This window comes from Danio rerio, chromosome 17, assembly GCF_052040795.2.
Source record: "Danio rerio strain M-AB ecotype USA chromosome 17, GRCz13ab, whole genome shotgun sequence".
NCBI lineage: Eukaryota > Metazoa > Chordata > Actinopteri > Cypriniformes > Danionidae > Danio > Danio rerio.
In genome coordinates, this window is record NC_141037.1 from 55,748,736 (window position 1) to 55,771,633 (window position 22,898).

Here is a 22,898-nt window from a genome sequence, read left to right on the forward strand (position 1 = left end):
GAAAGAACCAGTCATTATTATAATCTGATTTGATTATAGATTAAAACACTATTTGTGCATGTTTATATTCAAATAATTAAAAAAAAATGTGTAGGGGGCCCACTGACATTGAGAGGGTACAGGGCCCAGAATTTGGTGCTACGCCCCTGCGCGCGGGTGTCGCGGACCTCTGTTCTGCCGCCCTATGCGCGGATATAACTAAGGACACGTGGGTGCTGATGGAGGTGTCGCTGACGCCGCCCTCTCTATTCTTGCGTCTATGCACAAATATATCTGAGGACGCGGGTGGTGAGGGAGGTGCCGCGGACATAACTGAGGACGTGGGTGGTAAGGGAGGTGTTGCGGATGCTGCCCACTCTATACTGCCGCCCTAGGCGGACGCCTAGGTCGCCTCTATGGACACGCCGGCCCTGCTCACACACATACTATGGCTAATTTACTTTATCCAGTTCACCAATACCACATGTCCTTTGACTGTGAGGAAAACAAAAGCACCCAGAGGAATCCCACACAGACACAGGGAGTACATGCAAATTCCAACCAGAAAGGCAACCTTGCCTAGTCAGGACTTCACCCAAACAGGAGACCACCATGCCGCTTGCTATTTAAACTACTCTTTCAAATTGATTTTTACTCTCATTCTCCACTAGTTGGGCCATGACGCCAGTAGCCTGCGATTGCTTTGATTTACTCTGTCAGTAACACATACCCTGGAAAACAGCTCTGCAAAAATAATCTCTCTCCCTGCTGCCACACATCTGTCATCACATCTACTTTCCATTGAACACGAAACCCCATCCATTAAACACAGACTGCAGATGTAGCTCGGTTTTTGATCTGCGCCATACCACCTACCTATCTTCTCACTCTCTCTCTCTTTCCTTTTCTCAGTTGTGGGTTGAGTGAGCCGAAGCAGAAAAGAGGAGAGACCCAAAATGATCTGAAAGTGTGGGAGTGCGGACAGGGTTGTCTACTAGAGTAAAGCTCCACTGTAACACCTCTTCCCATACTTCTGTTCTCCTAACCTCAGGATAGTCTAGAGTTTCTAGTGTCCTAAAACATGCTAAATGAGCCAAACGATAGTCCAAGTTAAATGCAATTAGCAGGTTTTGCATCACATCCACTAGACATCTCATAGACCTGGGAGGATAGGGACTGCAAATGGCAGGATAAGCGCTTAGGAAAATTATTGTCCCAGTTTCTTTCCGGAGCGTGGTCCAAAGTCTTAGTCTTCGTCTAAAATGTCTGTGCTGGGTTTTATTTTTCTGAACTGGAATATTTTAGACAGATGATGGTTTAAAACGCGGATAACTTGTGTAATGATGGGCAATTGGGGAAAACAATAAACAATAAATAAATATATATATATAGGCGAGACAGTGGCGCAGTAGGTAGTGCTGTCGCCTCACAGCAAGAAGGTCGCTGGTTCAAACCTCGGCTCAGTTGGCGTTTGTGTGTGGAGTTTGCCTGTTCTCCCTGCCTTCGTGTGGGTTTTCTCCGGGTGCTCCGGTTTCCCCCACAGTCCAAAGACATGCGGTACAGGTTAATTGGGTAGGCTAAATTGCCCGTAGTGTGTGTGTGTGTGGATGTTTCCCATAGATGGGTTGCGGCTGGAAGGGCATCCGCTGCGTAAAAACTTGCTGGATAAGTTGGCGGTTCATTCCGCTGTGGCGACCCCGGATTAATAAAGAGACTAAGCCAACAAGAGTATGAATGAATATACCTATATAATTTCTAGCTCTGGCGGCTCACTTGAAAATAGGTGGATGCAATCAAAGCTAATGATTTATTGCATATTGCACATGTCAAGATGTTATCAAGAAAATAAATCACATAATCTGACACAGCGACTGTTGTAAGCAACAATAAAAACCATGTAATCTAAACAATTCTTAAGATTGATTAACGTAAGCACTGATTAAAGTAAGGACTGATTAAAGCAAAGACGCAGCACACCCATTCATGTTCAAAAACTATGGACTGAACATCAATAGTTAGGGTTAAGGTTTGTTTAAACCACTAAGCCAAATGGGATATGTGCTTTTGCAATCAACAGTAACTAATTCAAGATGAAAGAGAGAGAGAAGTTAAGACTCTATGCCAGGTTGCCTGGATCTGAAGTCGTTTCTATGGCCAGCATAGAGGTCTGATTTTACTGACAGAACGCAGAAGAGAACAGGTCATTCGCTAATGACTTCAACAGGCTGTTTTTCATTATTAAAATTCAGACAAACTGCCAATACCAGGCCGTGCATGGGAAAGAACAAATATGTTATTGTGTCTCTGCACTGCAACTTAACTGAAACACAGCAGTGCCAGTGTACGGGTTTATTAATGATGTCCTGATATTGTTATGCGTTGAGGCCTGAGTAAAGCCAAACTTCTTTTGGACCTCCACATATGAGAATTTTCCCTGCTTGATCCTTGTTTTGGAGCTCCTTCCAAGCAAAATGTTGACGCTAACTGGGAACAGGAGTTCTAGCACTAATGTGACTGTCACACTGAATTATTTAATTTTGGAGAAGTTTGGAGTATCTGGAAGTTAGTCAAATTCTCCACTGCTACTTCCTTCAGTGACGGCAGGTCTGACCACCTCATGGATATTTCGTTTTTGTTGGCCTTCATTTTGATCACCTTGATCTACCTTCCTGCAGAGTTCAGCTCCAATCCTGATCAAGCACAACTCAACCAACTTAAACTGCGGTTACACCAGAGATTGAGTTTAAGATATTCTGTCATGCGGCGCTGCGAAAAGGGGCGGTATTAAACAAGCTTATTAGACATTTAAAAAAGCGAACGATTGCTCCATGTTTTAAATTTCTGTCCAGAGATGTCATGCTTGATCCTCGATTGGTCTCACGGAGTCAAGTGATGCGATTTCGCAGGTCAGAGTTTACCAAGCTTGAACTTTGCACCGCAGCAATCTGCGAAACTTGACGCATTCGCGTGCGTATGAATGGATGTCTATGGGAGGAAAAGCCCAGTGTGACCGCAGCTTAAGTCTAATCTGAAGGAGGTAATCAAAGACAGGTGTGTTTGATCAGGGTTGCAGATAAACTTAACAGGAAGGTGGAGTTGGGCACCCTTGGTTTAGGTCATAGTGATGATCCCTTCCTAATTAAACACAGTGTTAAGACTGGGACACACCAAGCTGATGCCAAAAACCTGACCAAATCAATTATATTGTTGGCTCACATCAGCTAAGTCCAGTCTTGTCTGGACCAAAAAGCTGCATATGAAACCATCAAATGGATGACATCTGACTAAAACAAGGGTGCGTTCTGTGTCTCCAAACCTGCAGGTGGCAGTAGTCTGATTTAGTGATGGGAAGTCCGGATCATTTTACTGACTCGGATCTTTGAGTCTCGTTCATCAAAATGAACGAATCTTTTTTCGAGTCATTTCGTTCATTTGGTTCAATTTGCCAAAATATTATTAAAATGTTACGAACTGCTTCCAAACACATCTACAACTAGCCCAAAAGGTTGATCACATGACAAAGAAGTCAAAAGTAGAATATAACAAGGAGAAAACAATAATTCAATGTTTACCTGCTCTTTTGTCTATGAAGGTATTGTTGTCTCTTTGCTCAGCTCACCTCTTCATGTCTTCAAATGTCAGGGGTTCATTCACGTTACACTGACAGTCACATATAATCTTAATCAATGCACAGTCTAAGCCGATAGGAGCCATGATCGTTCGATCATCACGTGACAGAATGACTCAAACCCGAGGACTCGAGAGATGAACGGTTCAATTCTTTTTCCGGCTCTAAACGCGTATGATTGGCCCATGAGGAACGAGTGACTCAGACCCGATAGAGGACTCGAGAGGTGAGCGGATCAATTCTTTTTCCGGCTCTAAACTCATATGATTGGCTTCTGCCAATGTGATGAAGACTTGAAATTAACGATACCTGCACAAATGTGCGCACGGATGAACGAATCACTCCTTGAAAGGACTTGTAGTTCCCGAGTCATATTGAAGATTCGTTCAAAAAGAACGAATCGTTCATGAACGACCCATCACTAGTCTAATTCCTCATTCAACAAAAAGAAACTGGAACTTGCGATGCAAACATACAAATCATAAACAAAGCAGCGTTAACTACCATTTTCACAGTACCACTCGCTTACCATGAAGAGATTTGCTTGTACAAACATATCTAACAATATTCATTCATTTGCTTGTCGGCTTAGTCCCTTTATTAATCCGGGGTCGCCACAGCGGAATGAACCGCCAACTTATCCAGCAAGTTTTTATGCAGCGTATGCCCTTCCAGCCTCAACCCATCTCTGGGAAACATCCACACACACACATTCAGACACACACTAATACACTACGGACAATTTAGCCAACCCAATTCACCTGTACCGCATGTCTTTGCACTGTGGGGGAAACCGAAGCATCCGGAGGAAACCCACGCGAACAAAGGGAGAACATGCAAACTCCACAAAGAAACGCCAACTGAGCCGAGGCTCGAATCAGCGACCTTCTTGCTGTGAGGCGACAGCACTACCTACTGCACCACTGCTTCGCCCCCACTTTTCTAACGTTCATGTAGTAAATTTAAATTCGAATGTAGCAGCTACTCGAGTAGAAGGTGATTTCGGACACAACACATAATTATCCTGTTCAGGTGTTTTTTTAATTGGGATGGAGCTACGGTAAACTCTGCAGGAATGTGGCTCTCCTGGACCAAACTTGGCCAGCCCTGGATTAAATCTAACCAGCCAAGCCTTGAGCTCCTGGTCATGGTTGAAAACATCAGACAGATGACTATGTCATGAACAATTCAGCACCATTTTGCAATGATTTTCTCTTTGTGGCCATTACCTAATTTAAGACCCTGAATCTTTTCATCCGTGTGCACATTCAGCAGTGGAAAACTCTACCACTGACAGAGTGGAATAAAGTATGACACATCTGAGAAATCAATCTTTAAAAGGTAATGAACCAGCGGGGTGGTCATAAACTAACAACACATTGGTATCGAACATCTTGAACTACTGCCATACAATACAACAATGGCACGGCTTGCACATGGGCATACAGTGATCTCCAGTAGCACAATGATTTAGTTTGGCAAAAACCAAAATGTTCAGGGTCCATTTGAACAGTAGTTGATGAGTAAATGAGGTCTGTCCTCTCTCTTTTTTGCAGAATTCAGCTCATTTTCTGTAATATAGGGCAGCAGTTTTGGCTCAGAGATATCATTCGGTGCTGGCAAAGATCTCACAGCTCAAGCCCAGTTTCCACAAAAAAAAAACTATCATGAGACAAAACTCATGCTGACTGCAACCACATTCACATTCGCCAGATGTTAAAACACAGAGACTCCCTGAGACCCTTAAAGCAAACTGGCTGATTTAGAGAGAGAAAAAAAAACTAGTTTACATTTTTGCATTCAGAAGAGATCGGAACCAAGACGCCAAGTCAACAAATGCAATGTCAATTTTAACAATTCAATTCAGTAGGCTGAAAAGGAGATGGAATATGACTTTCAGACATTTTCTGATTGGTCCCTCAAGCCCTTGTCTAAAGTCACTTCCTAATTGCCCTAACTGGGTTTGGCTGAAAGCAACCAAAACAAAGGAAGCTGTGTTAGGCTCCAGGATATGAAGTTTGACAAGGCTCAGTTTGGAAACACCTTGTCATCTGGCCAGAAATTAGTTTCTTTCAGCTCAATCTTCATATTTATAATGCATACTGGCAAGCCACTGAATTATGTACTTCTGTATGGTGGTCAGTCATTAGTACAGTAGATGGAATCTTTAGTTTTAATATAACTATATTTCAAGAGTTCACACGTAGATATTCCTTGACACTATTAGCAGTAGGGATGTCCCAATCAGTTTTATTTGCCCTCAAATTTGAGTCATTTGAATTTGAGTATCGATACCGAAACCCGAGCCAATACTTCTATAACACATAAAGGCTTAGTAGAGACATGGGTGCTATGGACAAACTTTATATGTCTGTGGTGAACGAAACATGAAACATGGAGTGCATCTTATAAAAAAGGACAAGTAGTTTGTCAGAAATCTTATAAAAGGCTGTGAAATAGTGGTGAGACGGTGATTCAAATCAAGGTTCTACGTTTGTTTTTGAGGTGTCTTATCAAGTTTGTTGTGTTAAATTAAGCCTTTGCCTTTCCACCTCTTGCAATGGCAAGTTTACATGTCTCACAATGTTGGCAATGGCAATGTTGTCGTCATCTATTTTATAATACCTCCAGACCGCAGACATACTGTACGTTGCGCTTCAAGCTGCCTCCGTGTTCAACTTTGCTGGCATTTAACCAATAGCGTCTATCTCAGAGGTCTATGTCTGAGCCACTGCATAATTATAGATGTGTAAAAAATAATAAGTATGTATATATACTGTATATATATATATATATTCGAGTCATGATCGGGAGGTAACGTCCGATTCCGATCAAGTCTGAAACCACATGATCAGGCCCAATTTCTGATCACGTGGATCTGGACATCCCTTACAAGCAGGTTTGGCATGCTGTCCCAGAAGAAAACCCTGAGCTCAGAGATAATTATTCCCAGGGCTTCTGCCTGGTCAATAAGCATATATGGGGGTTTGAGATCCGGTAGGTCTCGAGAGCCCCCCTGTTAAAGAAAGGAAAAGGAGGAGATTGGGTGGAAGAGGGCATTCTTCCAAAACGAAGATAAGGTAGTAGGGTGAAATCGGTCTATTTATTGTAGGCTTGGATTGATCTGATTGAATTATAGCTGATTACAGATGAGAGGCCAGCCGCGAAAAATCATATCACTTGCTCATCTTGAAATTAGTTTGTAAAACTTAACAATGTCTGCACATGGTATTTGTACACCTGGGGTTTGCACTTAAATCCATTGTACATGTACAATGACAACAGAAGATTATATTCTATTCTCACTTACTTCCCTTCAGTTTATTTAGGTAATCACAGCAGAAAGGACAATCAATTACTCTGGCTTATGTTTTCTTTGGCAGATGCCCTTCTAGCCATAACCAAGCACTGGGAAACACAAGTTCAACTGGAGAAAGAAATGCTGAGCACTTTTTTTTAGATGTTGCCATGGTGACTCGTAATATCTGTGCTCCAATGCCTTCTTATAGTTGCGGTGTGACTCTGAATTGGTCTACTCCAGGGGTCATCAATCCTAGAGGGCCGGTGTCCCTGCAGGTTTTAGTTCCAACTTGCCTCAACACACCTGCCTGGATATTTCAAGTACACCTAGCAAGACCTTGCTTAGCTTGTTCAGGTGTGTTTGATTAGGGTTGGAGCTAAAATCTGCAGGACACCGGCCCTCCTGGAACAAGTTTGGTGACCACTGGTCTACTCAAAGTTGATTGACCTAACTAAGATCAGCTGTTCTGAAATCAAAAACTCTGAGTTTTTAATCTCTCTTTAAATCAACGCAGAGTTCAAGTTTAAACTCCGAGTTGGTTGAACCTTCTTAATGAAACAGGCCTCATGTCTTTGGACTGTGGGGGAAAAACCAAAGCACCCAGAGTAAACCCATAGGAACATGGAAGGCTTCCCAGTCAAGCCAGGACTCGAATCTCCTTGCTGTAAGGAAGGGGTGTCCAAACTTGGCCCCACGCTTTCCTGCTGAGTTTAGCTCTAACTTGCATCAACACACCTGCCCGGACGTTTCTAGTATATCTAGTAAGAGCTTGGTTAGCTGGTTCAGGTGTGTTTGATTAGGTATCTCTCCAGGACACCGGCCCTCCAGGACTGAGTGTGGACACCCCCTGCCGTAAGGCAACAGTGCAAACCACTGAGCCACCGTGCTGCCCTTCGATTCTATTTTTTTAAATAATTACAATCCATCAAAAAGAAAGAGTTGAAGTAAGTACTCCCACAAGTAACAAAAAGGTCCCACAAGTAAACTCTAGCTCTATTCTATTCTCTTCATCAAGGGAATAGTCACTGTCTTCTCTCAAAAAATAACGAGTAATCAGTGAAACTCCTTCTGTCAGCACAAAATCATAATGACAAGTAATCTATAGATCTACAAAGAGGTTTTGGATTAGTAATTTAGGAAAAGCTTGGTCACAAATATACACTGTATGACCAAGAGTTTGGACTGGTGTACAATTAGAACATATTTCTCCAAACCAAAATCACTTGAGATTTTGTTTCCATTTACTGCGTAAGCATGGCCAAGCATGAGTGAGGAACTTTTTACAAGCTCAGCTAATTCATCCGATGTCCACACTCCAAATGTATAAACCCACAGCATGGGGGAATCCACATGAGATCTGTCATTAGATGAGTCAGTCTCAAAGGTCGTCAACTTTGTTACTAAAATTACATTATTCACCGTGCATTTCACACTGACAGATACCACTGAATGTCTTTTAAGCACATCTGTCCTCTGTTAACATTGTGATACAGAAGCGTGCGAAGAAACAATTAGGCCAGCAGAGAACTCCGTCTAAAACAAACCATCAAAGTGTGCAGCTTCTTTTCAACAATATCCCATAATTCCCTACATCTGCCAGTATCTGAAAAAGTGCCATATTTTGAGAATAGTTGTCAAATAATAATCATATTTTCTGTTTTCAAAAAATACATATATTTTTGATTTGGACTCTGTTTTCAGCTATTTTATTTCTCAGCTTCTTGTCATATCAATTGGAATTCAGAGTGAAGTCAACCTGGCATCAATACGTCTGCATCGGTTTTTGAAAAACAATGTCAAAGCCAGTAAACACTGAGATGATTTGGAGTATCTGGAAGTTAGTCAAATTCTCCACTGCTACTTCCTTCCACCTCATGGATATTTCGTTTTTGTTGGCCTTCATTTTGATCACCTTGATCTACCTTCCTGCAGAGTTCAGCTCCATTCCTGATCAAGCACAACTAAACCAACTAAGGCCCCGTTTACACTAATGCGTTTTCGTTTTAAAACGCATAAGTTTTGCTACGGTTACGCCATCCGTCCACACTATGCTGGAGTTCTCGAGCGCCGAAAACAGAGCATTTCGAAAACGCTGGAGAGGCTGTTTTCATTCTGAAACGCTGCTGCTCTGTCTTAGTGTGGATGAGGAAAAACGGAGACATCTGAAAATGGAGGCAGGACTGCTGAGATTCGCTACCTGATTGGGGCTTTTGTGTCATTGCGTATCCTTCCCTTATTCGTCAAGCCTCTATCACATGACTATAACACATGGCTTTAATGTACCGGAAGACAGCAGACCAGCCTTCACTGTAAACAACAACATGGACACAGAAATAGGAGCGTTGTTTGCACTATTGTCTGTTTTAGGCGCCACTGTCCGGTTACTCATTTGTTACATTTAGTACCAACTCGACCTCGTCGTCTGTCCACAAAAATACCTCTCTTGCTTTCTTTGCCATCGCGTTCATTGCTCAATCTGCGTTTGTTGACTAACAATAACCAAATGCCAAGCAAGACACATGCTTCCTGTTTATACTAGAACGCGCATGCCCAGAGTGCGCGAATGGTCATGTGATATACGTTTTTGGTGGCGTAGTGTGGACGGAGATATGTTCAGAAACGCTAGGTGAAACGCTAGTGTGGACGCGGATCGTTTTTGATCTAAAACGCCGTTTTAAACCTAAAACGCACTAGTGTAAAGGGGGCCTAAGTCTTATCTGAAGGACACTTGGTAATTAAAGACAGGTGTGTTTGATCAGGGATGCAGATAAACACTACAGCAGGGGTGTCCAAACTCGGTCTTGAAGGGTCGGTGTCCTACATAGGTACATGGATACATCTGCATCGGTTTTTGAAAAACAATGTCAAAGCCAGTAAACATTGAGATGATTTTCGTTCACGCTCGCATACATTTCATGCCTCACAACAAAGGGCAACAATAGGCACACCATTCCACAAATCGGCAGAGGTAAGATCGTTATTGGGGGTAGGGGCTGGGGGGTGTTCGGGGATCATGTAAGGGGCTAAAAACTGGTCGACCACATTAGTGACTTAGTGGTACTCCAAAACAAAATGGTCTAGATGAGCACACATTCCAAATGACGAAGATCATGCATTGAGGTGAGATGAATGTGGAGCTACTTGTTTCATTGAGGTCTAAGCACAAAGAGCTGTTTGATAAATGTGTCAGCAACTACAAAAATGTTGACAAGCTGGAGATGTTATGGAGAGGGATTCCCAATGCAATCCCATGGTTATTCATTTCCGTGTGAGATTGAGCTGGTATTGGAGATTATATCAGCGAATATCAAGCAAGTGTCAGAAGTGTTGTGCAGTGCCACGTTGTGTACAAGGGTATTTCTGTTTTTCATTATACATTATCTTACATAAGGAAGTGATTTTGCACATTCACTTTGTTTATCGCCAGTGAAAATTGCTTTGATATGAATCCCAAAAAGTTCTCAAATGCTGACAATAGGCACAAGAGAAAATCAACCCGGTATGCACAAGCCTTCAGGGTGTCTTAAATTATCCCTCAAACAAACACAAGCTTCATAAGTAATTTTAAAGTCTCTTACCTTCTAGCGTGGTGCCTGTTCCCATAAGTGGTGCGCCAAGTCCAGAGACGTAACGTGCGCTAACAAACAGCTCATACTCCGTGTCCGGCAGCAGATTTTTCAGCACAGCAGTTGTTGTCTCTCCTTTAACACTTATTTCTTTCCTCTCCCCACCGTCAGGTTTGTAGGCCACCTGATATTGAAGCACGTTGCCTGGGGCAGCCCGCCACGAGACCCTCATGCTGGACACCGTCTCATTGAAGACCCTTAAGTCACGCGGAGAGCCTCGAACTAAGAGAGAACAACAAACATGGCATCAATGGACTTGTTTGGGAATCTGAAAAGATAATACTATGAACAAAACCCCCAGCAATCTGAGTACGATCTGTCTGCAAACTGCGGGAGAGGGGCGTAACTTGTAGTAGAGGCTAAACTTGGAAGTTAGAGACCTACGTGTCAAAACTATGTTGTCTGCAAAATGGCGATGTACCCATCACAGTTATTAACGTCTACATCTACTTCAACTCTAAACCCAACCTTGACAGTTATCAACATCTACACTTATCCCAACCCTAAACCCAACCATTACAGTTATTAATGTCTATACCTACCCCCAAACTTAAACCCAACTATAACAGTTGTTAACATCTTCACCTACCCCGAACATACACCCAATCATCACAGTTATTAACGTCTACACCAACACCAAACCTAAACGAAACCAAAACTATTGTTAATGTCTACACCTGTCCCAAATTTAAACCCAACCATAACAGCCCTGCTGAAAAATCCAGCCTAAACCAGCTTAGGCTGGTTGGCTGGTTTTAACTGGTCGACCAGGCTGGTTTTAGAGGGGTTTTGGCCACTTCCAGGCTGGTTTCCAGCCATTTCCAGCCTGGTCTTAGCTGGTTAGGCTGGGAGATGACCAGCTAAAACCAGCTTGACCAGCCTAGCCAAGCTGGGAGTCCAGCCAAAACCAGCTATATCCAGCTTAAACCAGGTTGGTCAAGCTGGTTTTAGCTGGATTTGGCTGGTCATTTTCCAGCCTGACCAGCTAAGACCAGGCTGGAAATAGCTGGAAACCAAACCCTCTCTAAAACCAGCCTGGTCGACCAGCTAAAACCAGCCAACCAGCCTAGCCTTGTTTAAGCTGGATTTTTCAGCAGGGAGTTGTCAACGTCTACACCTACCCCTAACCTAAACCAAACCATAACAGTTGTTAACGTCTACATCTACCCCAAACCTAAACTCATTGTGACATCTCGGATGGTTCAATGGGTTCTCGATATCCACAATTTAAACCTCCTGCATGCTACGTCCCTCTCTTGCAGTCCGCAGACTGATATACTTGAGCAATCCTGACCTTCTTTGGTGGTGCCTTCAGTGTCCATGGAGGGACCCCTTCCACTTGCGTACTCAGGGTAAACGGTGACCCGGTAAGTAGTGACCGGTAGTAGTTCATGGAGCACAGTGGTGACCTGATTCCCATCAGTCTCTGCTTCCAGTTTATCTCCTCCGCTCACAGGCTCGTAGAGCAGTCTGTACCTCAGCACTAATCCTGGAGCAGCTCTCCACGACACCCGAAAGCGGTCCACAGCCTCCTCGCTCACCATCAGGTTACGAACAGAACCTAACTCTGAATAGCAAGATCATAATTATCAGTCAAAGGCAAAAAAAAGCTGTAAACATCTGAGATTAGTGATCAAACATATGGCTGGGCGATTAATCGAAGATGATTTTCATGTGCATATTGTCAGTAAAGCTGGTTTTCGTAAACCTCAAGCTCATGCTCTCTTACGCCCCAATCACACTGTGCTTCAGCATCAACTCTTGACTGAAGGCGTGTCTGAAATTGGGGCTGAAGCGATCATCATAGAAGCGTCAGCCAATGAAATTGAGTCAGCAATAGGCCACTGTCTAGCTGGTGTATTTGCATACAGCGATCTGATTGGCTGACGCTTCCGTCGGCGCTTGAAAAGTTAAGCTAGTCCCAACTTCTGCAGCGAGGAACGCCTCTCAAGCGGCTCCGACAGATCTACAATGCAGTTCGGCAACGCTTGAAGTCACCCATTCAAAGCGAATGGGAAGCGTTGACGCTGATGCCCCGTGTGAATGGGGCATCTAAGAGCAGAATTTGGTAGAAAGAGTCGTAATTCACCGACATGTAATCTTAAATTGTGTTTAAAAACGAAATTATTTTATTGAACGATAATGACATATTGATAACGATATTTGACATAAATGTAATGAATTAATTGTTCTGTGATAATGACAGCAGTTTGCATCGGACTGTAATCAAACTTATTTTCTTACATTGGGATAATGTATCAGTGCACTTAAAAAAAATATCTGCTTCTCTCCCTGTCGAAACCACTTTTCTTCATTTCTGGTCACATGGAATGCATTTTGGGCAGAGCTCTCAGTCCTTCAGGGCAGGGCTTTCAGGGCGTGTCTTGTTTTTGCTATGCTTTCATCTATTGGCCAATCTTTTTTCATTTTTTAGCGATGACAATTTTCCAATGATCCAATTGGTAAGATCCAAATAATAAAATCATACACTGCCCTAGTATTTTGTCTATTTTTATGACCCTTTCAAGTTGATATATACCACAATAAAAGAAAAAAGAACAATCTTAACTTCCGTTTCTTGGTGATTTTCAATAGCCTAGTGGTTAAGTGTGCTGACATATAGCACTGTGGTACTCACAGCGACCCGAGTTCAATTCCCAGCTCAAGGTCGTTTGCCAACCCTTCCCCTCTCTCTGTTCCAAATACTTTCCTGTCTGCATCACTGTGTTATACCAATTAAAAAATCCTAATGTTTTTACTGCAACCCTTTGAGGACTTGCTGTGTTTCTTCTTCTTGTTTGTAGTTTTTGCACTAGAGCTCCCTCTGGGCTTTATTACTGATAATACAACCATGCTTCCCTGACAAGATGTGCATGACAGTCACAGCTTTCAGTCGCTTCTGCTATTTAATTTCAATTAATCACCCGGCTCTATTTAAATACCTTCTAAAGTGGTCTCCTCGCCCGTCAAAGGAAAGCTGTCTCCTTTATCATACTGGGCAATGACGTTAACTTCGTAGGTGGTGAGTGGCGTGAGATTGGGCAGAATTGTACTGGTGGTGTCATGGGGAACCACCAGAGAGATGTAGTCTCCAGTTAGGTCCGCCGCTGGCCTGAAGCGCACCAGAAAAGACAGGATATCCTCTCCGTCAGAAACCCATGAGGTCCTAAAACTCCTGGAGGTCACCTCAGAGAAGCTCAGTGATTTTGGGGGAAGCAAACCTGAGAGGTGAAACAAAGTACTGTAAGTTAATGTGAGAATGGTTTAAAAGGTGCATATTTGGCTTTAAAGCTTTAGCTGACCTAAAAATATAAATTCTGTTATTAAGTACTCTCCTTCATCATTTCAACTACACATTTGGTCATCTACACTCCTTCTCGTACACTTAGATCAGCCAACAACTTCACCCTGGTACCACCTCGCACTCGATTGAGCACAATGGGAGACAGATCTTTTAGCTCTATGGCTCCTCGGCTATGGAACTCACTTCCCCTAGATCTTAGGAATCCTGTCTAAAGATCCATCTTTTTAAGCAGGCTTTTACTTAACAATTTTTTTTATCATGTTTTTATTATGTTCTTTTATATTCACTATTGTGTTTTAACTTGTTTGGTCAATGATTGTTTTTAGTAATATTTAATTTGTTTAGCATGTCTCCTGATGCTTATTGTAAGGCGACCTTGGGTGTCTAGAAAGGCACCATTTACAAATAAAATTAATTATTATTATTATTATTATTATAATTATTATAAATCCAAGACCTCTTTCATCCTTCATAGACACCAACGCTGACTAAAGACATTCAAAGTTCAGAAAAGTAACCGATAACATTGTTAGTGGTTCTACTGCAAATATACAAACCTCCAAGAACACTTTATAAGGCAAAAAAATTACAAAAAAAGTTTGCCTTTTTCTTCTCAGGTCAGAATGTTGGCAATGGGTAGCCCAACAAGCAAATATCATAATGTCCAAAATAAACATTCAATCTGAACTTACGCAGAAGACAAGAAACAAAGTCATAATTATGGCTTATTTGATGCACAAAAGTGTTCTTTGAGCTTTGAATGATAAGAGTTGAACCCTTGAAATCACATTAAATGTTTTGACAATGTTTTTTTTTCTGAACATTGAACATCTCAAGCCTTTTACTGTATATGGAGGATCATCTATAATATCTTCATTTGTTTCCTGAAGATGAACGAAGCACTTTGGGCAGGGGTGGCCAACCCTGTTCCTGGACAGCCACCTTCCTGCAGATTTCAGTTGCTACCTATATCAAACACACCTGAACCAATTAATTAGGACCTGAACACCACGTGATAATTACAGGCAGGTGTGTTTGATATGGGTTGCAACTGAAATCTGCAGGAAATTGGCTCTCCAGGAACAGTTGTGGTTGGCCACCCCTGACTTAGGGGTTTCAAACAACACAAGGGAGTAAGTAGAGTAACTAATGACAGAGTTTTCACTTTTAGATCTTTTAAAAACTGTCATACTAGCTTGTTTGCTCCACAAAGACATTTGAAAAGCATCACATATAGTCTTATTCTACATATACACGAGGGATGCACTATACATTGCTCCAGCATTGATATGATAATATGCATATCTGCAATAGTCACATTGCAGGATCTGCAGTGTTTTGAATCAGGATTATAGTTGACCAGCAGCACAGTTCAGAATTCCGAGTTATTATATTTAATTATATAGATGATGAAGACTATATAGCATTATTTTTTACAGATTATTACTTAAAGAGTTAGTTTGGCCAAAAATTAAAATTTACTCTCTCTCTCTTAGCTGGATCAAAACCTTTCTGTTGAACACAAAAGAAGGCAATTTGAAGAAAGCCAAAAAATTGTAACCTTTGACTTCCAAAACACCTAATACTATTGAAGTCAACGGGTGCAGGTTTTCCGGCTTTCACTAAAATATATTATTTTATGTTTAACGGAATACAGAAACTCACGAAGATTTGAAACAAGTAAAAGGTGAGTCAATTATTTTTATTTTTGGCACTATTTATAAAGCACTATTTATTTAATTAGTACCTTTGCTGTATTGTTTTTAACTACGCTTGTAATAAAGGTACATTGTTAAATTGTACATCGTTGAGTAGATGCACTCCCCTACAATCCCAATCAATGCAAAGGTTTGAATTCCTTCCAAATAGACCTGTTTAAGTAATTTGGTGAAATTTTACAATAAATATTTTAAAAATGAAAACTTCACCATATTTTGCGTGACCCTGCTGAAAAATCCAGCTTAAACCAGCCTAAGCTGGTTGGCTGGTTTTAGCTGGTTGACCAGCGTGGTTTTAGAGGGGTTTTGGCCATTTTCAGGCTGAATTCCAGCAATTTCCAGCCTGGTCTTAGCCAGTCAGGCTGGGATATGACCAGCAAAACCGGCTTGACTAGCCCAACCAGGATGGGAGCTCAGCCTAAACCAGCTGTGTCCAGCTTAAACCAGGCTGGTCAAGCTGGTTTTAGTTGGTTTTAGCTGGTCATCTCCCAGCCTGACCAGCTAAGACCAGGCTGGAAATTGCTGGAAACCAGCCTGGAAATGGCCAAAACCCCTCTAAAACCAGGCTGGTCAACCAACTGAAACCAGCCAACCAGCTTAGGCTGGTTTAAGCTGGATTTTTCAGCAGGGGAACTATCCCTTGGAGCTTTCCATCTAACAGAAATGTCAGAAAGAAAATAATCAGATATTGCCACATACTTCTTTTCCTGATGTTATGGAGCTCCTGCTCAATTCTGAGGCAGATGGACGCGGTCAGCTCCTTGGAGATCCGCTCGAAAGCATCAAAGTCCTCCACCTCAAACACATGGTTATCAGCAGGAACATTGGCGATAGCCTCCAGCTCAGATCGTACGGCATCTTTTACTCCCACAGCAAAAATCTCCACATCTGTATCCCTCAGTTTGTTGGCGGGGTCTTTGAAAGAATCTGAGGACTTGCCGTCTGTGATAAGCACCATGACTCGGGGGACGTTATCACGAGCGCCACGGCCCGAAACGAAGATCTTTTCCCTCACATATGTCATGGCCTTGCCGGTGTTGGTGGATCCACCTCGGTAGGGAAAGGTGCGGACCGCCTTGACCATGGCTGCATTGTCATCGAATTTATTCAAGGCGAACTCAGTGTGAGGATCCCTGCTGTACTGAACCAAGCTGATCTGCACTTTGTTAGGTCCGATGTCAAAAGAATTCACAAGTACTTCGAGGAAAGCTCTAACCTTCGCAAAGTTAGGCAGTCCTATACTATACGACCCATCCACCAGGAGGACAATGTCAGCTTGGACATCCACCTCTAGGGAACACTCTGTAGGGCACAAAATACAAGAGTTTACTGTCTGAAGGTGGATTTATATCAGGGATCACCAATCTCGGTCCTGGAGTTTAGCTCCAACTTGCTTCAACACACCTGCCTGGATGTTTCAAGTATACCTAGTAAGACCTTGAATAGCTTGTTCAGGTGTGTTTGATTAGGGTTGAAGCTCAAATCTGTAGGACACCGGCCTTACAGGAACAAGTTTGGTGATCCCTGATTTATATAAAAGGAGCAGTTTGAAGATCCGAAATGAACAGATCGATTACAGATGGGATGGATGAGTTGCTGCAGACTTTTATTTTAGTATTATGATGTATTTCCAAATGAAATGGAATATTGAGTAGGGGCGGGGTTTTATTTCTGAGATTTTGCTCTCTTCTTTTGCTTGCAGCAAACTAATGGTTGGAGGGGCAAGGTTAAGTATATTTCACTCAATCCGTCAAACAGACATCATTAGGACTGCCATTCCAGAGCAAAGTAGACGGTCAGATTTTTTATTAAAAATTACCAAAAAGTTTTGGTAGTTGGTAGTTTTTTTAGTGGATTAATAGTTCACCTTAACACTGTAAAAGTGCGCTAGCAAAATAAACTGTAAATTTTGATTTCATCTGGACTTACTAAAAAAATACGCTCATTTTACAACTTCCCTATAGTAAGATGATTGAGTTTTACTATTTTTAGTCCATTCATCTGATCTCCAGTTCGATTGCGAGGAATTTTAGCTTAGCTTAGCATAAATCATTCAATCGAATTAGACATAATAAAAATAAATAAATAAATTTGATAATTTTCCTATGTAAACAGAAAATGAAAGTTGATATTTTCTAGATCCATATGTCAAGAAACTGCCAGCAGAAACAATGATATTAGGAAGCTCCTGAAAATAGTCCCAAGCCAGGTAGCAGTGCCGCATGATATCAATGTCAAGCAATATCAATCAGTTCCTTAATTATTACACCAGAATAAGAGCATAGTTTCTAAACATAAACAGTGCCGTGCAGAGACCTTTCGAGAGGCAGTGGCTCGAAGTTGAAGGAGGAAGGGGTTTCCTTCCAACAGAAGAGTCAAGCTCTAAATAGGAAAATCATCAAAACTCTTTTAATTTTTTTGAGCAATATCTAATCCGATTTAATGATCTATGCCAGGGGTGTCCAAACTCGGTCATGGAGGGCTGGTGTCCTGCTTAGTTTAGCTCCAACTTCCTCCAACACACCTTCCTGGAATTCTGGTATACCTAGAAAGATCTTGATTAGCTGGTTCAGGTGTGTTTAATTAGGGTTGGAACTAAAATATGCAGGACACCGGCACTCCAGGACTGAGTTTGGACACCCCTGATCTATGCTAAGCTAAAAGTTCTTCTGTTAGAACATGAGTGGGAAAAGTCAGTCTTGGAGAGCCATTGGCTGCGTCCGAAACCACCTACTACTCAGTAGGTACTGCATTTGAATGTGAACGTACTACTCAGCCGTTAGACAAGTAGGTTCTGTACAGTATAAATGTGAAAAGTATGAATGGAATTCGGACGTACTACATCCGCCATTTTGTCATGGTCACGCGACCTACCTGCGTCATTTGCGTCGCTTCACTCCCATTCATGAATTCTCTCACGGGGCATTATGGAATAGCGCAGCGTGCATAGGATGCGCACTTCAGAATCTCGCAGGATGTAGTAAGTCATCCGGGTACTTCTCGCATACTGATTTTCGAATTCTATGAATTCGGACATACTACTCGGCTCGCATACTGATTTTAACGTACTATATAGTATGGAAGTATGCGGTTTCGGACGCAGCCATTGACTTGCAGAGTTTTCCTCCAGCGCTAACTAGACACACCTAAGCATTCTAATCAGTGTCTTTCAGATCACTAGAAAGGTACAGTCAGGTGTGTTTGATTAGGGTTGGAGCTATACTCTACACAGCCCTCCAGGACTGCATTTACCCATCTCTACACTGGAACCAAAATTTGATCATAATAGAATCGAAAATGGTAAAACTCAACAATAATGGAAGTTTATTTATGAACTAACTTCGAGCATCACATGCTTATGATTGAACACAGCTGGTCATGCATTAGCCAATTCGTGATTCACCAATCAGATGATTCCTAAGTCACTATAAATACCATAAGTTCCATATCACAGCTGTCTTCGTTTTGAAGAATCCCCCCTTCCACCCCTACTCCTTACCTAGATGGGTGGCACGGTGGCCCAGTGGTTAGCACTGTTGCCTCCCAGCAAGAACGGTTCAAGTCCTTACCAAGCCAGCCGTCATTTTTGTGCAGAGTTTCACATTCTCTCCGTGGCTCACATGGGTTTCCCCCAGGTTCCCCGGTTTCCTTCCACCATCAAAAAACAGGCAACTTAAGCTAATTGACTGATCTAAATCAGCACCATAGACATGCTCCTAGTAAGTAGTTACTTCTTAAGAGCAATCACTATCTGTTTATTAGCTATTACAGCAGGGGAGTTTCAAGATCTACCTGAGCTCAAACTACCCTCTTGACCTGCAACGGGAGGGAGCCCTGGGTTCAAGGATGTTATGAACTCTTGAACTCCTATTTAAGGAGAGTTGTAAATTGAGCCTATTTCAGTAAAGGCTAAAATATACACCTCAAATTAACATAGACATTTCAGACAAAATCATCTAATAGATGCCTGCTGAAAAATCCAGCTTAAACCAGCCTTAGCTGGTTTCTGGATTTAGCTGGTCAACCAGGCTGGTTTTAGAGGGGTTTTGGCCACTTCCAGGCTGGTTTCTAGCCATTTCCATCCTGGTTTTAGCTGGACAGGCTGGGAGATGACCAGCTAAAACCTGCTTGACCAGCCTAGCCAGGCTGGGAGCACAGCCAAAACCAGCTATATCAAGCTTAAACCAGGATGGTCAAGCTGGTTTTAGCTGATCACTTTCCAGTCTGACTACCTAAGACCAGGCTGGAAATAGCTGGAAACCAACCTGGAAATGCCTAAAACCCCTTTAACACTAGGCTGGTCGACCAGCTAAAACCAGCCAACCATTGTAGGCTGGTTTAAGCTGGGTTTTTCAGCAGGGTGGCAGGTTAACAGTGTGCATCTTACCTGTAAATACTTTCACTGGCTGAGTTTTCTCAGTGACAACTTGCGGCACACTAGGAGTCAGACCTTTGAGAGCGAACAGACTAATTTCATACTCCATCTCAGGCGTCAGGTCTCTGACATTGGCCAAGGTCATTGTGGGCCCAGTGTAGAGCTCCTGCTTTTTGGCGCTCGCAATAGTGGGAAAAACCTGCAGCTTATAGCCTGTGATATCACCAGGAGATGAATCCCACGCAATTCTCATGGATTTGGAGGAGATATCTGTCACTCTGAGGTTGGAAGCTGGTTCGACAACTGCGAAAACATGGAAATGTGATTTATGATCTTCCATTAACTGCTCGGTTCTCTGCGAGTCTAGATTATGAATGAATGTGCCGGGCTGTACCTTCCTCCCCGCTTACAAGGGAGTTTAGCTGCTCCTCCACGCCAGAGCAAACTTCAGTGATGAGCGCCTTCTGCACCTGATTGATCATGTCGAAGTTGGGGACGTTATAGACATGCTTGCTATGGGGTCTGGAGGCGATCTCCTTCAGCTCGTCCTCATCTGCTCCTTTGATACCTGAAAACATGAACTGTGGTTTTAAATAGAGCTCCTCAGAGTTCTGCAAGCTGTCAGATACATGTCGAAGAGACTCATACCCAGCACAAAGATCTCCACTCCGATGTTCCTCAACCGTTCGGCGTACTCCTCTACGGGGTCTTGAGATTTTCCATCTGTGATGATCATGGCCACTTTTGGGAAGCCTTTCCTGGCTCCAGCCGCCTGAGTGAACGTGTTTTTCACCAGATAGTCCATTGCATCACCTTGTTGAAAAGACATTAAGATATAAAACCAATGATGATATTGGAACATCTAGTCTAACAGAAACCCCTAAAGTGACTACATTGCACTATGGGTTGGTGTTAAAGAGATAGCTCACCTAAAAAAAGAACTAATCTATCATTACCCTAGTAGCAAAGAATTCTGGCCCAAATTTGGCATAAAGCTGGCACAGCAGGCATTCATCCGGCACTGGCATACAGCATGTGGGCCAAACATGGCCCGGGTTTGGCAGAGGTGGCACCGTCTTTAAGGCGGCACACAAGATTTGGGCCAGATGAAAAACGTAGTATTTGGCCCAGATTTAAAAATTTGATAAGTGGGCCATGTGAGTTTGGCCAGTCTTGACCCACATTTAAAATACACTAAAATAATTTTTGAGTAAAGAAAAAAAATTCTACCAATCAGGTCACTGGAGAAAAAGCGTGCCATAGTGTGCCTAATGCGCATCACTCCATGGGTTTATCAATTTCATTGCAATCGTGACACACCAACCTATCTGGCCCAGTTCAGGCCCAGTTTTGAGTTATTAACTTGGCTGAGACTTGGCCCAGATATGGTCTGTGTTTGGCCTTTGTCTGGAAGCCAGATTTGGTCCAGTCATATACCGTAATTCACTGCGCCATGTGGGCCAAGCAAAACCTGATTGTGTGGGCCAGAGCTGGGCCAGAGAAATTTTGCTATGTGGGTATTTACTCAATCTCAATTGGATAAAGAACTTAATGAATTTATTTTTTCTGTTGAACTCAAAAGATGTTTTGAAGAATGTCTGAAAACAGCAGTCATTGACTTCCATAGTAGCAACAAAACATATTATGGAAGTCAATGGCCATATCATACACCCGGCGCAATGTGGCGGAAGGCGCGGCGCAATACTTGTTTGCTAGTTTCAGCTTGGCGCAAGAGTCATTTTTGGCGTTGCGCTACGCTGTTAATTTGCGCTCATTTGTGCGCCCATAGGCGTTCTGGTGTAAAAAGGAAGGTGTTCTGAGGCGCACTGCTGGCGCGTTGCTATTTTGAGAAACTATAATAGATTTTTCATTAGACCAAAACAAATCCGGTCTAAATTCCAGCGCAGAGTTGCGCCTCGCTTACACACTGCTTAATACGGACAAGAGAGCAATAGGCAAATATCTTTACATATGAAAAAATGTAAATATTAAGGATATATATAGGATATAATAAGAATAGATATAGGATATAAATATAAAGGATTAAAATATTACAAAACATATTATTTTCTAGCCTACATAAATATGAAAAATCACGGCTTTTATGTCTTCTTCATCTCGGGAGGCTTTTTCAGTTCATTCATAACAATTTGTTTTTGTATAATGTTATTATTATTAGCAGTATTACTTATTATATCCATATTTATATTTGTTTTATTAAAACAAGCTTAGATTTGCCCACCTGTCAGGTTTTAGACCATATGGGGCACAGCATGTGTTTAAGGATATAACTCAGGTTCCCCTTCGGTTGGGGAACTTCAGTGCCATGAATGGGAGGATTCGGATCAGAAGCCGCTTATCTGGAGAGTATTGAACGGGCCAATGAATGAAATTAATTGGCAGCGTAAGCTTGCGCAGGTGTGCGACATCTGCAATTATCTCAGCATATAAGCACACCTGAAGCCAGCAGACGCCATCCTTTTCGCTTCAGATCCTTTCTGAGTGAGTCGATGAGGGTTCCTCTTGCTGATCAGCACTTCAGAGCGAACGAGTTGTGTCTCCCGGTCCAGAGTGGGTCTTCGCGGTGGCAGACGGTCGAGCTGGGTTACTCCCTTGCCTGCGGTTCTTTGGGTCCGGTCCTCCAGAGCGGTGCGTATAGTTGCAACTTTCCTAAAAGAGCAACACAGTCGTGCAGCACGTCCTTTTCAGGATGGCGCTCCGACTGTGCGTTTCTGGATGCGGGGGTTTCCTGTCTCCGGATGATGGACACGATCACTGCATTGCATGTTTGGGGGTCCAGCATGTTAATGCGGTGCTCGCGGGCGGTTCATGTCGTCATTGCGATGCCATGACCGTTGCACAGCTAAGATCGCGGCTAACTTTCGCAAGAGAGCGAGCCACCCCAGTTGCCTCCTGCTCTAAAAAAGCAGCGGGCGCTCGGGCAGATCTGAGGGTTTCAGCGGGAGC

At 42.7% G+C, this 22,898-nt stretch overlaps 1 protein-coding gene across 15 annotated transcripts in view; it reads right to left on the reverse strand.

The window, feature by feature from the left end:
* Positions 1-22,898, reverse strand: part of col12a1a (collagen, type XII, alpha 1a) — a 188,018-nt gene that overhangs the window by 140,370 nt on the left and 24,750 nt on the right. For 9 of the 15 annotated variants that reach the window (XM_087291078.1, XM_087291077.1, XM_087291080.1 and 6 more), the window contains 7 exons: positions 20,580-20,744; positions 20,326-20,499; positions 19,944-20,234; positions 16,256-16,858; positions 13,477-13,755; positions 11,829-12,101; positions 10,487-10,756 (listed from right to left, as the gene is read on the reverse strand). The exons of the other annotated variants lie outside the window; for them this stretch is intronic. In XM_087291078.1, coding sequence (XP_087147204.1) covers positions 10,487-10,756; positions 11,829-12,101; positions 13,477-13,755; positions 16,256-16,858; positions 19,944-20,234; positions 20,326-20,499; positions 20,580-20,744 — 2,055 coding nt within the window. The remainder of the gene's footprint in view (positions 1-10,486; positions 10,757-11,828; positions 12,102-13,476; positions 13,756-16,255; positions 16,859-19,943; positions 20,235-20,325; positions 20,500-20,579; positions 20,745-22,898) is intronic. 15 annotated transcript variants of the gene reach the window in all.